The following is a 13,490-nucleotide window of genomic DNA, read 5'->3' on the forward strand; positions in this document are numbered from 1 at the left end:
CACGACCCATTTAAGTATCTTTGAGTGGAGTCATATTTGTTGAAAAGAAAATTATTTAGTTGGTTGTATCTGTCTGGACAAGTTGAGCTGAATTTTTGTTTAATTGACTGAATTTAAGATTCCATAAGCAAATACAAGAACTGAGATTTTTTGATTGGTTGCTCACGTAAAATTGATTTTAGAACAATAATAAATAGGTTCGTCTGTATCCATCGTACCAGGCTGTGGAGAGAAAAGTCAGATTATAAATATTTACATCATTCAAATCGAACTCAAACAGTATATAAGAACAAACAATCACACTTTTATCTAACTTTATACCCTTCACCTAACAGGATCTAATCATGCTAGCAACCAATCCCAAAATATACAGGATCATCGAGCATGCCCCATACATGAAAAAAACATCTCAACACCAACCTCTCCTCCCGAGTCCCGGCCCCGTCGCCGCCGCCGCTCCCTCCCGATCCCGCCGTCGCACCTGCCGCCGGCGTCGACCCCGCTACTAGTACTCCCGAAAGCTACATGAACTAGCCTTCTCTTTTCGCCTCGTCCTTCTGGTCTTCTCTTCGTCCTCCTCCCCGAGCAGCCAGTTCCTTCTCCCATCTCCTACCGAGAAGCCCTAATCCTACAGCTAAGGGGCGAGGAGGCCATGAGGGGGAAGAAACCGGTAAAGGAGCTCAAGCTCTCCGTGCCGGCGCAGGAGACTCCCGTCGACAAGTTCCTGTCAGTCTCCTTGATTTCTTAGCCTAAAAATAGCATCTTTTTATCCCCCCTCATCTTTTTTCCTTTTTTAATTACTCCCTGATGTTGGTATGGTTTGAGTTGCTAGGGTGATATTTGTAGGTCACATGTGGTTCCTGATCTTGCGTAATTGTGTGTGACCTTGGATTTGATCATGAGTTCAACCATTTAGTTTCGGAAGGTAACGTATAAACTGAATTGATATATTTGGTCGCTGGCACTTTTTTAGGACGGCGAGTGGTACGTTCAAGGATGGTGAACTACGGCTTAATCAAAGAGGCTTGCGGCTTATCTCCGAGGAAAATGGAAATGGAAATGGAAATGAAAATGTGAGTCCTGGATCATCAACCACTGCTTTTGTTTGTCGATGCGTCCAACTATATATTTTTTTTTAATGTACCTCATAATGTGTCATAGTACGTTTGTATAGAAGCACGTGCACCAGTTCACTGGCAAACCTTCTACATTAAAAAAATAAGAAACCAATTCCCCTTCTTGCCCGAATGCACGAAACCCGTTTTACTCACACACTCTTGCCTGCTTTATGGAGCACAATGGTGCAGACAGACTGCAGAGGAACCTTCGTATTTCAAACTGTCAATTTTTCATTTCAGGTTAATCTTCATGAAAAAATGTGGATTTTTCATGCTTAGAAAATTTTCCAGTTTGTGGGAACAGCATTTGTTTTCAGTTTCCTGAATGATCGTCATATGCGGCTTGAACTCCAATAAGGATACCATATTCTCCAGTTTGTGTTTGTGTTTGCTTTACTTTGGCCAGTCGTCAAGTAGTTTCTGAACTTGAATTACATCTTTTCCCAGCAATCAATAAACCTGAAGGTGGAAGATGTGCAGTTATCAATGGATGATCTTGAGATGATTCAAGTCATTGGTAAAGGAAGTGGTGGTGTGGTCCAGCTAGTGCAGCACAAGTGGGTGGGGACATTGTATGCCTTGAAGGTAATTTTTAGTAGTTTAAATTCATCTAATGGGCCACACTCACTGCTGAGTGCTGAGATGCAAAATATGTATTTTTTCTTAATTTAGAGCACTCCTAGATTGCTGATTTCCTTCGTCCATTTTACTGCTTTTCTATTCTTTATGTTCTGGACATGGAAATTAGTCTCCTTTTTTTAGATGGGACATGGGAGTCTAAATACCAGAACATTTTTAACAGATTTACTGCATGTTATGTCTTGTTATGACAATCAGAGTTTTCTCAATCTTATCATATGGTTGTTTTATTTCCATCAACTTGGTAATGACATGGTGTTATGCTCAGGAATTATTGTTCACGCACGTGAATAGTAACCACTGCGCTGTAGCACGCGATCAGATTGGTTAGAGATAAGATTAGTTATATTGGTTGTTAGAGATCAAATCAGATTAGATTAGTTAGAGTCATAGAGATAAGATCTATTAGTTAGTCTTAGAGATAGGATCTATTAGTTAGTTTAGATTGTTAGGGCCGGCTCCTATATAAAGGAGGGCATAACATCCATTGTAATCAAGAAAGAGAAGAATTAATTTAAATCTCCCTATTGAGAAATGTGGTAACTAGGATAACTAGATCGCCCCACCTAGTGGGTTCTAATCTTTACTTTGAATATTTTCTTGATTGCCCTAATACACAACTATTGCTAACTATGTATAGTCGGCCAACTAAATAGTCCCAATCCAAATCCAACTAACTATTAAACTGAATTCAACTTTATCTCCTAGCTGATTCTATCTCTAAACAAATCAAATCCTAACTTACTAAACTTATTTCCTAATTAAAAAGGTTACATATCTCCTAACTTGATCTTATGCTCTATTGCGCTTATATTCCATAGCATTTCCCTCTTTGCCATGAAACAACTTGACCTCGAGCTGTGGTGGTGGCCATGGCTGCAACCCGTGGAAGCCCAATGTTGATGAAAATCTAATGTTCTTGGAAGATTTCTTGTAGTTCTTGAACACACCCACATTATGAAGGATGGAGGCGATATCATCCTTGTTTCTCAGCATAGGCACTGTTGTAACAGCTAAGGACAACTGGATTGAGAGCGAGACATTTGTCACCAACAATGCAATTGATAGTGGAGTATAAGTAGCAGTGTCAGGAACCGTCCAAATTGTATTCTAATTGCGCATAAGTAGTAGTGCAACCCGCTAAAGTCCACACAAGGGGGTACTCGTGACAACCTTTTCTAATAAGCATTAACCTTTTGAACATGCGTCTATAGGTGCGGAGGTCATCTAGAACTACTTCCCGAGCAAACTAGATGCCTCTATAAACCTATTATGCCCACAATATCATAGAATCGCACGCCAAAGGGTCACAACTACAAAGATATTCGGCTCATCCGTCCCATATATGGATACATGGTAAGTACGGAAAAATGTTAAAGCCAACTGCAACAATAGACGGTGTTTAATCGATGCCATCGGTCTATGGCATTCGAGTTCCTCTCCCGACCTACCCCTAGCACCGCCTACATCTCGTGTCATCCTTACAACTCATACAAACCAACATCATTATGAACTTTGTGAACATTAACAAGCCCTCGCGAACGATGATCGAACTACCGCTCGACTTCTACCAGTGATCTATGCATTGCTAAGCATATCGGATACTTTTAAGTTAAACATTAACATGATTATTCCCAGGTTACAAGGATTGAAATCATCAATGTCAAGGTAGGAACAATGCATCAACATAGGTTCTACCCATAAAACCCGACATTGATTCGCTAACATGCATAACATACATAAAACGATAGTTTATCAATTTAGACATCATATGATCCAAAGTGCAAGGTTGAATATGCTTAGATGCTTGTTTGGTTGCTCCGGCGCTTCGCTCACGAATTCCGGTTCGGTATCGGCTTCAACCACGTGAACCGTTGGCGTGTCACTCTCTAAACAATCAAGAATGCACCGAATAAACCAATAAATGAGAAAAAGAAATATGCTTATGAATGATGCATGATCGTGAATTGACATGGAAGGCGTCATGCCTCGAAAGCATTCGTAAACGAAAGCTAACAACACAAGAGACAAAATGTTTGAACCTCATCTAAGACATCCTAAGTTCACTAGGTACTGGACGGCTGGTGGTTAGACCGGGGGTTGGCGGTCAGACCGTTGGAATCTAGCAGAGGGAAAAATGGTACTAAGTAGGTCTGGTGGTCAGATCGGGACTGGCGATCAGACCGGCCATGATGGCGGTTTGACTTTTGACTATGGAGTCAGTTCGAGCGACTTAGTCTCACTAACGGTCAGATTAGCCCTATTGGCGGTTAAACCGCGGGACCCTGCCGACGCCACCTCGTTGAGGTCGCCGGCGATGCCTCCGAACATAAAAGGTACCAAAATGCTTTGCGACATTAGTGGAGTGTTTTTAGGGTAGTTTGGACAACCTACACCGAACCAAACTCGAGAAACCCCATGAACGGGATCTAAATCTAGGGTTGAACTCGGCAAAATCAAGATGGAGATCGATTATAGCTCGAAAATGGCGGAAAACGGTAGGGGGATGCTCACCTTGGCGTAGGAGAGCTTTGTATTGGATCTGTTTGCCTCGGGGAAGTTCCGATCTGCGGGTTGGGCCTTGATGTGGTCGTTAGGCTTGAGATGGCGAAAACTTAGGGGAAAACTCCTCTGGCAATGGAAAGAGGGGGAGGAACTCGGGGAAGTCCTCGGGAAGTTCGGGGGGTCCTCTCTGTTGATCTCTGGCCGTTTGGGACGTCGGGGTGATCTCTCCCGCTCTCTCTCTTTTGGCGAAGTCAGAGTGAGAGTGAAATGGAAGAGAGAGAGGAGTGAACATCGGTCGATGGGTTTTAAACTAAAACCCACTATGCCTTGGCGGTCAGACCACGAGGGGTCTCGGTCAGACCGCAAGGGGCGGACTTGTGCTCAAAACCTTCTGTGCCCTGGCGGTCAGATTGCAGGTGGTCTCGGTCAGACCGCGAGGGGCTATCTTGTGCTCAAAACCTTCTCCATTTTTCCTTTTTCTTTTTTCTCCTTCTTTTTTTTCCAAAGCCTAGGGGTACTTCTAATTAGCCCTAGACTATTTCCGCTCACAAGTACAAATATACATGTGACGGAATTTGCGCAAAACATAAAACTATGGTGATTATGCTCGCTTAACCTAGATTAGGATTTTTGGGGTGTGATAAGTAAGTGGTTGTTTGATGACCAGTGACGTCACAGATGGAAGCAGTGTTGCCTCCTGCTTTGCCTCTACCTCCATACATGTGACGGTAGGAATTGGTAGCGCTATGGTAGGCTCTGGATGTGTGGCCATGAGAGCAAATGGTAGTGCTTCAGCCGGCACTAGTTGCGGCGAAGTGACTTGTGCTAATGTGACCGTTGGGGTAGGTGGTGGTAGCATGTCCACTACATTGGTGCTGAAATTTTTTGCCAATTTAAGTTGACAAGCCTCGATTGCTTCAACCTTCACCAAAACTTTCTCCATCATCTTGTCGAGAAGCTCTATGGTGTAGGCGTTGTCACCCATGATAGGGGGTGCAGGCCGGCTGTTGGGGATACAATAGCGGCTGGTGAGTAGGCAGCGTCGGTTGTGGTGTCAGCGGTGGCTGCGGCTTGGTAAGGCCGCAACGGTGTGTGGCGCAGGATTGACAGCGGCGTGGAGGGCAGCAGGATCAGGGCAATAGCTACTACAAGGGAAACGGAATAGCAGCGACGTGGTGCAGCAGAAGTTGATGGAGCGGTGGCGGCGTGGATGCGGTGTGGAAGACAGGAGCAGGAACAAGCTTCTACTACAAGGGAAACGGAATAACGGTGACGTGGTGCACCAGGAGTTGATGGAGCGGTGGCGGCGTGGAGGCGGTGTGGAAGACAAGAGCAGGAACAAGCTTTTGGATACCAAATATTGAGAAACGGGCAATTGGGATAACTAGATCACCCCGCCTAGCGGTCTCTGATCTTTACTTTGATTATTTTCTTACTTGTCCTAATACACAGCTATTGCTAACTATATATAGCCGACCAACTAAAGAGTCACAATCCGAATCCAACTAACTATTAAACCAAATCCAACTCTATCTTCTAGCTGATTCTGTCTTTAAACAAATCAAATCCTAAATTACCAAACTTATCTCCTAATTAAAAAGGTAACCTATCCCCTAACGTGGTCTCATGCTCTATTGCGCCTATATTCCATAACACTCACAATATTCTAAGTCTCTCCAATCTATAGCCTAACCCTTCCCCTAGCAGCCGACACCGTCCAGCTATCCTCTCGGCGTTGTTTATCCTAACACATGACAGCATTCATTTTAGTGCACAGTGATGCACTCTAGTAAAATGAGGTGGCAGTGTTAAACGAATGGCATAGCAATAGCACCTAGTACCAACTGATGTTTACATACAAAATCTCTAGGAACACTAATTGTTAATGGGTACTGATGCTAATGAATGAGAGTACATCAGTTAATGTGTTCATGTCAGTGAAAAATTTCAAGAACTGTCCCTGGTGATTGTAGTGCTGTGGCATTTCATCCATATGACATATCAGTTGACTGATCACTATTGCAATTCCTTTTGTAGGGTATTCAAATGAACATTCAGGAGGCAGTGCGCAAACAAATAGTACAAGAGCTCAAAATAAATCAAGCAACACAGAGCCCACGTATAGTTATGTGCCATCAATCTTTTTACCACAATGGTGTCATATATCTTGTTCTTGAGTACATGGATCGTGGATCTCTTACGGACATCATTAAGCAAGTGAAGACAATTCTGGAGCCATACCTTGCGGTACTTTGCAAGCAGGTCGAATGGAAGTTGCCCTTTGATTTTGGTTTAATTTCTATTTTTAGAATAAACTGAAAGTTGTGTCATTAGCATCTATTGAAACTTGAAAGTTGAAACTACATTCTCACACAGCTTACATTGAATAGTCTTTGACTAACTCAGGTCTTGGAGGGTTTATTATACCTTCATCATGAAAGGCATGTGATTCACAGGGATATAAAGCCATCTAACTTGTTAGTTAACCGTAAAGGTGAAGTAAAGATTACTGATTTTGGGGTCAGTGCAGTGCTAGCAAGTTCGATGGGTCAGCGAGATACGTTTGTTGGAACCTACAACTATATGGCGGTATGCTGAATTAATTATCTGTTGTGTCATGTTATTGCTAGTTTATATTCATTAGCGACTGGAATGCATAAATATGTGGTGACAGTTCTCTACTTTTCTTCATGTAGCCTGAGAGGATTAGTGGAAGCTCTTATGACTACAAGAGTGACATATGGAGTTTAGGCTTAGTAATACTTGAGTGTGCCATCGGCAGGTTCCCCTATATACCTTCAGAAGGAGAAGGTTGGTTAAACTTCTATGAACTACTGGAAGCAATTGTTGATCAGCCACCACCTTCTGCACCTGCAGACCAGTTCTCTCCAGAATTCTGCTCATTCATCTCCTCTTGGTATGCTAAACACCCTCTTCTTAATTACACATGAAAAAAATATCTCAGTTGATGCTTTCCTGCGTAATTGCTCAGTTAATTCGAATTGAAATAAAAATATCTTAACTTACTGATAAATCTTTACTTTAAGACGTCTTCATTTAGCTATTTCCTTGGTCGTCATGGCTGGAGGATTTTGCTAGGCAAAATCTTGTTTCCCTGTTGGACAAGCATATTATTCAGTAGAACCATTATATTTTGAGTATTCCAGCTTCACTGGTTAATGGAATCTGCATATGAGTTTTCAGATGCTAACTAGTGAAATCCATATCCACAAAAGCCCAGGTTTTACAATGGGGCTTGTTTGTTACAACCTTTTTTTAAGGACTCTTCATATTAAAATTGATCTTGCAATGTAACTACTGGGAAGCCACTGCAGTTGTGTCATAATTGCTTGCTCATCAAAGATACTACGAGATTCATTTTGTGACCAATAGCTCAGTGGGTAAAACTCTTACAATAGTTCTATTCTCTTGAGTTTTGATGCTGGGTAAGATTTTTTAGTTTTGTCTTAACTCTGGAGATGCAGTTGATAGATATTAATCAAGGAAACATATGATTCAGTGCTAGTTGGGACACAATGTGTTACTTGGTAATTCTGTCTTAGCATTATTAATGTCATACCACATTGCATAACCACATTGATATCCTGTCTTAACCTTTAACAAAAGGAGGTTCAAGTACCACTTTGGCCCTTGAAACATCAAATTGTACTACTTAAGCTATAATCTGAAGTTTGAGTTGTCAACAGTTCATTTGAAGTACAAGCCTTTGATGGCCCTGACCATAATGTTTGATGGCAAAGGATATTGATTGATTAAAATCAGCTTTGTCAATATTGACATTGTTTTCTAGACATAAAACATTGCTTGGAGTTTGACTCCACCAACCCTACAAAACTCACTGTTGTAACATGTACGGACTGTATTTTAATTCTGCTCTGCTGCCATCTTAAATTTCATGAAGAAATTTCGTTAAGAAGTCATCGTTAGCGATTCATGTCGTCTGTGTACACCATGCTGTAGTTTTATATTTTTGCTATATTGCATTGCAGCATACAAAAGGATCCAGCAGAGAGGCTGTCTGCGTCAGAACTCTTGGTCAGCATTGCCTTTGACCTAATAGTTCTTTAATTGATAATTTCATATTCGTGTTGTACCATTTACCGGGTAAGTTGTGCTGAGCTGCCATTTATGTTCTTGCAGAATCACCCTTTTATCAAGAAATTTGAGGATAAAGATTTAGACCTGCGAATTCTTGTCGAGAGTCTGGAACCTCCAATGAATATACCCGAGTAGCCTGTCGCTAGGAGGGATGAGGGAGGCTTTTGTTAGATATCAGTACAGGGTTCTCCCGAACTGCAAAACGACCTCCCTACATGTGAAGCTGTGTGTATGTTATTGAACATGCCAGAAAACACCCCCATCGTCATTGTAAGACCAAAGGCCCATTCGTTATGTTTCTTAATAAAATCCTTCTTGTGGCTACACCTCTTTTAAAAGCTGACCCTTATACAATCTGGACTCCAAAGTTGTTCCTCTATAAGAGTCATGGGATTTCGAGGAAATAACGTGCAGTCTCTTTGGTAATTGGTCACTATGAATGATTTAGGAGACAGATTTAATGAAGAAACAGAGAGAGAGAGGGGGAGGCATGCGATCATGTTTATCTTTTTCATAGTAGTATGCACAAGTCTAAGCATCAAACGGAAAGGAAAAAGAAAAGGTAAAGGGGGGTTTAAAAGAAACCGAAAATAATTCATCTGGGCATCTTAAACTTGATGCGAGCATGCAAGGCAATGTAGCTTGCATTGAGCATTCTTTCTTGTCAATAATTAGAGAACAAATTCTCTCATTCTTTTCTTTACAGAAGATTCAAGGATATGCTTAAGAATTGCAACATGGCCGATTAATAACTATAGCTCGTTCCAATTGCCATCTCAGGGAAGATGCTTATGACCGCGTCGTCTAGAAGGCTTCAAGAATCAGAAGACAACGATGACGCCCTTCAAAAACAAGCAAGCCAGGATGGATCGAGTATTTAGCGATTAGGATTGTCCACCATTTGATCCTAGAGATAATTCCATAATTCCATGACCATGTGTGCCACTGAATATTAACAAAATTCTTGATTTACCAAAAGAAATTATAGTCCCTTCTATACCATCACTTAATGTTTTTCTTTCTATGAGTGCTATCATCGTCATAACGGAGGTGAATGAAAAAAACTAAATTAGTGATATGTAAGGGATCGTGTTTTTGCAGTGACAAATCGAGGTTTTTTAATATTCAGTGGCACACAGATAATTCCCTGATCCTATCGTTTTACTTCATGTCACAAGGGGGATAAAATGATGGCAATAGCACTTAAGGGATAAAAAAATAAAATTAGTGGCATGTAAGGGATCATTTTTTGCAGTGACAAATCGAGATTTTTTAATATTAAGTGGCACACATAGAATTCCCTGATCCTATCGTTTTACTTCATGTCTATTGTGCCGACACATATGACCTTGATGTGAGGACTACTACCTCCGATCCTTACAAGTCTATTTAGAATTGTTATTGGTCAAACCTTCTAAGCTTTGACTATCGATATCTAGAAAATCATATAGATTGATAATGTATGGTTGATGCTACCATATTCATCATTAATATTACTTTTATGATATATATAACTCTTTCTATATTAAATAATATATTTTCTTAGATATTGCTAGTTAAATTGTTATATTGGAGATCATGTCAATCTCCTAATAGACTTATATTTGAGATCGGAGTACTTATCAATGTTGTTTGTTGTTCGAGGGAATTTAGGATATGACATTCAATTCGGTGGTAATTCAGGATTCTGGCATTCAATTCTGTGCCTAATTTTCTCGACATAAAGTCACAAATAATCCTGAATTGATACCGAAACGAGTGTCATATCCTGAATTATTCATTATCGTTCCGTGTAGAAATTTCTTGCCTTGGAAACGAAAGCTGGATAGATAGAGCTAATCTCTATCATGCGGCACTGAGCCACTGACCTCACCATGCACCACTCGGCACTGAGTTGCCTGCTACCCATATCTACCATACATTTTTCTATATTAATGCCAAGTGGTTCTGATAGTGTACACATCCAGATATAAAGGGGAGGTCGTCTGAGGTCGAGGAATCAAACTACTCCAGCTGCCTAAGCTATTTCTTCTTCCTCTCGATCGATCAAGCTTGTCCTTTTTTTCTGTCTGATTGAGCCGAAGTCCGCGGTGGCAGCAGCAGATCCATCGCGCGAGCGGCCATGTCCATGTGTAGCAAGAACGACAAGAAAGATGGCGAGCAGACAGGCGGCAGCACGATGACGGTGCCGGCGATGAGGAAGGGGCCGTGGATGGAGGAGGAGGACGCGCAGCTGGTATGGTTCGTGCGCTTGTTCGGTGAACGCCGCTGGGATTTTTTAGCAAAGGTCTCAGGTTTGCGCGGTGGCGGGTGCATGATCCATCCCCATGCATGCATGCATGCATCGATCGTCCCCTCGCCTCCATGGTGAGGCGTGGCGTGCGTGCGTGCGTGCGTGCATGGGGATTGATCGCGGTCGACGGGCGGTGTTAACCATTTGGTTCTTCTTCTCGACGTCCTGCAGGTCTGAGGCGCACCGGCAAGAGTTGCCGCCTGCGGTGGGTCAACTACCTCCACCCGGGCCTCCGGCGCGGCCGCATCACGGCCGAAGAGGAGCGCCTCATCCTCAGCCTCCACGAGCAGTGGGGCAGCAGGTGGTCGCGCATCGCCAGGAGCCTCCCCGGCCGCACCGACAACGAGATCAAGAATTTCTGGAGGACGCGGACGAGGAAGAAGGCGCTCGAAGAGAGGAGGCAGAACAGCAACAACAAGACGGCAGGAGCAGCGGCATCCCCTTCGTCCTCGCTGGCGTCTGACAGCCCCGGATCTCCGAACAGCGGCGGCACGGCCACTTCCTCGTCGGTGCCGTCCGAATCAGCGCCACGAGAGAGCACCGGCGACGAGGCCGAGCTCGAGGAGGCGTCCACCACCGCAGCAAGCCAGCACCAACAGCAGCCGCACCAGGAGGAGTGCTGCACCATGGACCAGCTTTGGAACGAGATCGCGGCGGCCGATGCGGCGGAGAGCTACGTGGTTGACAGCTGGGGAGCCTGTCATGGCGCTGCCGCCGAGGCCGAGCCGTCGTCGCCGGTGTGGGAGTTCTGCTCGGATTATTCTCTCTGGGGGATCGACGACGAAGAGTACTACAAGAAGATGCTCGATGCCTCCTGATCCATCCATATCGATCCATCATCTCATATATTTGTGCCGTAATTACTAGTGCTATTACGCTTCTGATTTCATCTTTTCGTACTCGTTTAATTGCCTAATGTATAAAAGAAGGTATTAATACGTTGATGCATGCACGCTACGTCGTTAATTTGCTCATCCAGGGTAGGCCTGGATCATCAGTGTTCTATGATTATGAGAGTTTTCACATTAAATGGTAACAGTATATATGTAAGAGATTAAGAGTGTTGATAAATTAGATAGATCATGGTGAGAGCACTGTATATTAGTAGTAGGGTAGGGCCTGGCTATACCTCGCTCTAGTGTTTTGGACTATTTCTGTGCAGTTAAATCTTACTCTTCTTGCCGATCCAGCCGACCTTTTTCTTCCTCCTCCTGATCTTCTTTTTCCTTTTATTGATACATGTTGATGAGCTTCTCCATAGTCGTGGTCGCTCTCGCCCCTCCCTCCTACTTTTGTCTCCAGCGTGGGCACCGGATCCACCACCGTCGGTCACCACACTATGCTAACCTGATTTTATTTGACGTCTCCACCCCAACTCTCCCCACCGGCAATCTTCCACCACCTCAGTTGGCGATGCCTCCACCGTATCTCTGCACCGCCCACCAACCATCGCCACCATTAACCAACCTACCTCCTTAGCCATCCCTCTATGCTCGAAGATTAGAGGGAGCCTCGATGGAGCCCGAACCCCCAAACTCAAACCTTGATCCTACCCTTGCAGGTGACTCGTAGGAGCTCGCTGGAGATGATCACTCGAGATGAAGAAGAGAGTGAAGAGGGGAAAGAAGAAAAAATCGAGCTTAAAGAGAGCGAGAAACACCCGACTAGAATTTAGGATTCCCGTAGTGATAGTATTGTGACTGTGAATAATTGCATTTTCTGACTCTCCTGATACCTGTACTTGCTTGCATAACTTAAAGGGTTGTTCTGTAGTTCTTCACCAGCACACACCAGTCGTATGGATAAGGAAAAGAAGTTACGGCACAGCACGTAACATCAATGCAAGTGATGTAGAATTTTGGTTCGAGCTCTTCCACGTGAGTGTTTTAGGAGCTCCTAACACTCGATTCTTTTCAACCATCCAATTTTAAAATATGCGGCTCAGATTCAATCCAACTCTGTAGTAGTAGAAAGTCGGGTGTTCTCGATGAAACACCTGAATTTTCGATTTACACCAACACTACTTAAAAATTGCACTAAAAAATTAGCGTAACTCCAATATAATCTAACTGTAACTCCAATATAAATTAATTATAGTTATAGTTATGAACAGAAATTCATGTGCTGCAGGCCCTAGAAACACTCGAATTTTTCTTCCCTAAAAATTCAGTTGTTGAAGGCCCTAAAAACACACTAATTTTTCTTAACTCCAACACTCAGCACGGATCTCAGTGTAGATCGAGTGGACAGAAAATCAGGTGTTGGAGGCGGTCTCCAAAACACTCGAGTGACATATAGCAATTCGGAAGCTAAAAACAAACTTATTTTATGCACCCGAGAGCATGCAAATAATTCATAATATGCACCAGGAAGAGCGCATGCATGCATGGCGGCATAGGACTCTAACAATAGAACCATCTCGGCATCTGTGGGGGGAGAGAGAGAAAGATGATGCTCATCATATCATGAGGTGGCCACTGGCCAGCGGGCAAGAGGGGAAGGAAGAAGAGGTATATCATTATCATCGTGCATGCATGATCACCACAACCACACCGCAATGCAAGAAGCCAAGCCATCATATGCCATTGTGCAGGTCCCTATCCAACTTTTCCTTGCATCCCCACCTTTTCATCCCTCCAACAATCTAACACCACCACAAACACTAGTAGTTTTTTTATAGCAAATGAGAGTGACTATTAGTGTGTGATCCACATCAGCTGTGAGGCCACACACAGGAACAGTGAAAGTATGCTACACGCACAAACTAATTAAACGCTCCCACAAATTTTTTTTTAAACAAAGGGCTTGACTCTTGT

At 43.2% G+C, this 13,490-nt stretch overlaps 2 protein-coding genes across 3 annotated transcripts; both read left to right on the top strand.

Moving 5' to 3' along the window:
* The first annotated feature begins 344 nt into the window (after positions 1-344).
* LOC133928300 (mitogen-activated protein kinase kinase 1-like) lies at positions 345-8,705 on the top strand. Of its 2 annotated transcripts, XM_062374564.1 has the most exons (9): positions 345-726; positions 974-1,073; positions 1,566-1,703; positions 6,300-6,524; positions 6,669-6,851; positions 6,959-7,179; positions 8,273-8,318; positions 8,424-8,540; positions 8,600-8,705. In XM_062374564.1, the coding sequence occupies exons 1-8, from the start codon at positions 653-655 to the stop codon at positions 8,514-8,516; spliced, it is 1,080 nt and encodes a 359-aa protein (XP_062230548.1). In that variant the 5' UTR covers positions 345-652; the 3' UTR covers positions 8,517-8,540; positions 8,600-8,705. The 2 variants fall into 2 exon arrangements, with proteins under 2 accessions (XP_062230548.1, XP_062230547.1); XM_062374563.1 differs by having other exon boundaries at positions 346-726; positions 8,424-8,705.
* Positions 8,706-10,503: 1,798 nt separating this feature from the next.
* LOC133929592 (myb-related protein MYBAS1-like) lies at positions 10,504-11,728 on the top strand. Its single transcript, XM_062376394.1, has 2 exons — positions 10,504-10,675; positions 10,846-11,728. The coding sequence occupies exons 1-2, from the start codon at positions 10,504-10,506 to the stop codon at positions 11,490-11,492; spliced, it is 819 nt and encodes a 272-aa protein (XP_062232378.1). The 3' UTR covers positions 11,493-11,728.
* Positions 11,729-13,490: the final 1,762 nt, after the last annotated feature.

This window comes from Phragmites australis, chromosome 9 (genome assembly GCF_958298935.1).
Source record: "Phragmites australis chromosome 9, lpPhrAust1.1, whole genome shotgun sequence".
Lineage (NCBI taxonomy): Eukaryota > Viridiplantae > Streptophyta > Magnoliopsida > Poales > Poaceae > Phragmites > Phragmites australis.

Coding starts and splice junctions, on each gene's coding strand:
- LOC133929592 (XM_062376394.1), top strand. CDS start 10,504: ATGTCCATGTGTAGCAAGAACGACAAGAAAGATGGCGAGCAGACAGGC. Junction 10,676..10,845: donor TTTTTTAGCAAAGGTCTCAG/GTTTGCGCGGTG, acceptor GACGTCCTGCAG/GTCTGAGGCGCACCGGCAAG.
- LOC133928300 (XM_062374564.1), top strand. CDS start 653: ATGAGGGGGAAGAAACCGGTAAAGGAGCTCAAGCTCTCCGTGCCGGCG. Junction 6,525..6,668: donor TTGCGGTACTTTGCAAGCAG/GTCGAATGGAAG, acceptor TGACTAACTCAG/GTCTTGGAGGGTTTATTATA. Junction 8,319..8,423: donor TGTCTGCGTCAGAACTCTTG/GTCAGCATTGCC, acceptor ATGTTCTTGCAG/AATCACCCTTTTATCAAGAA.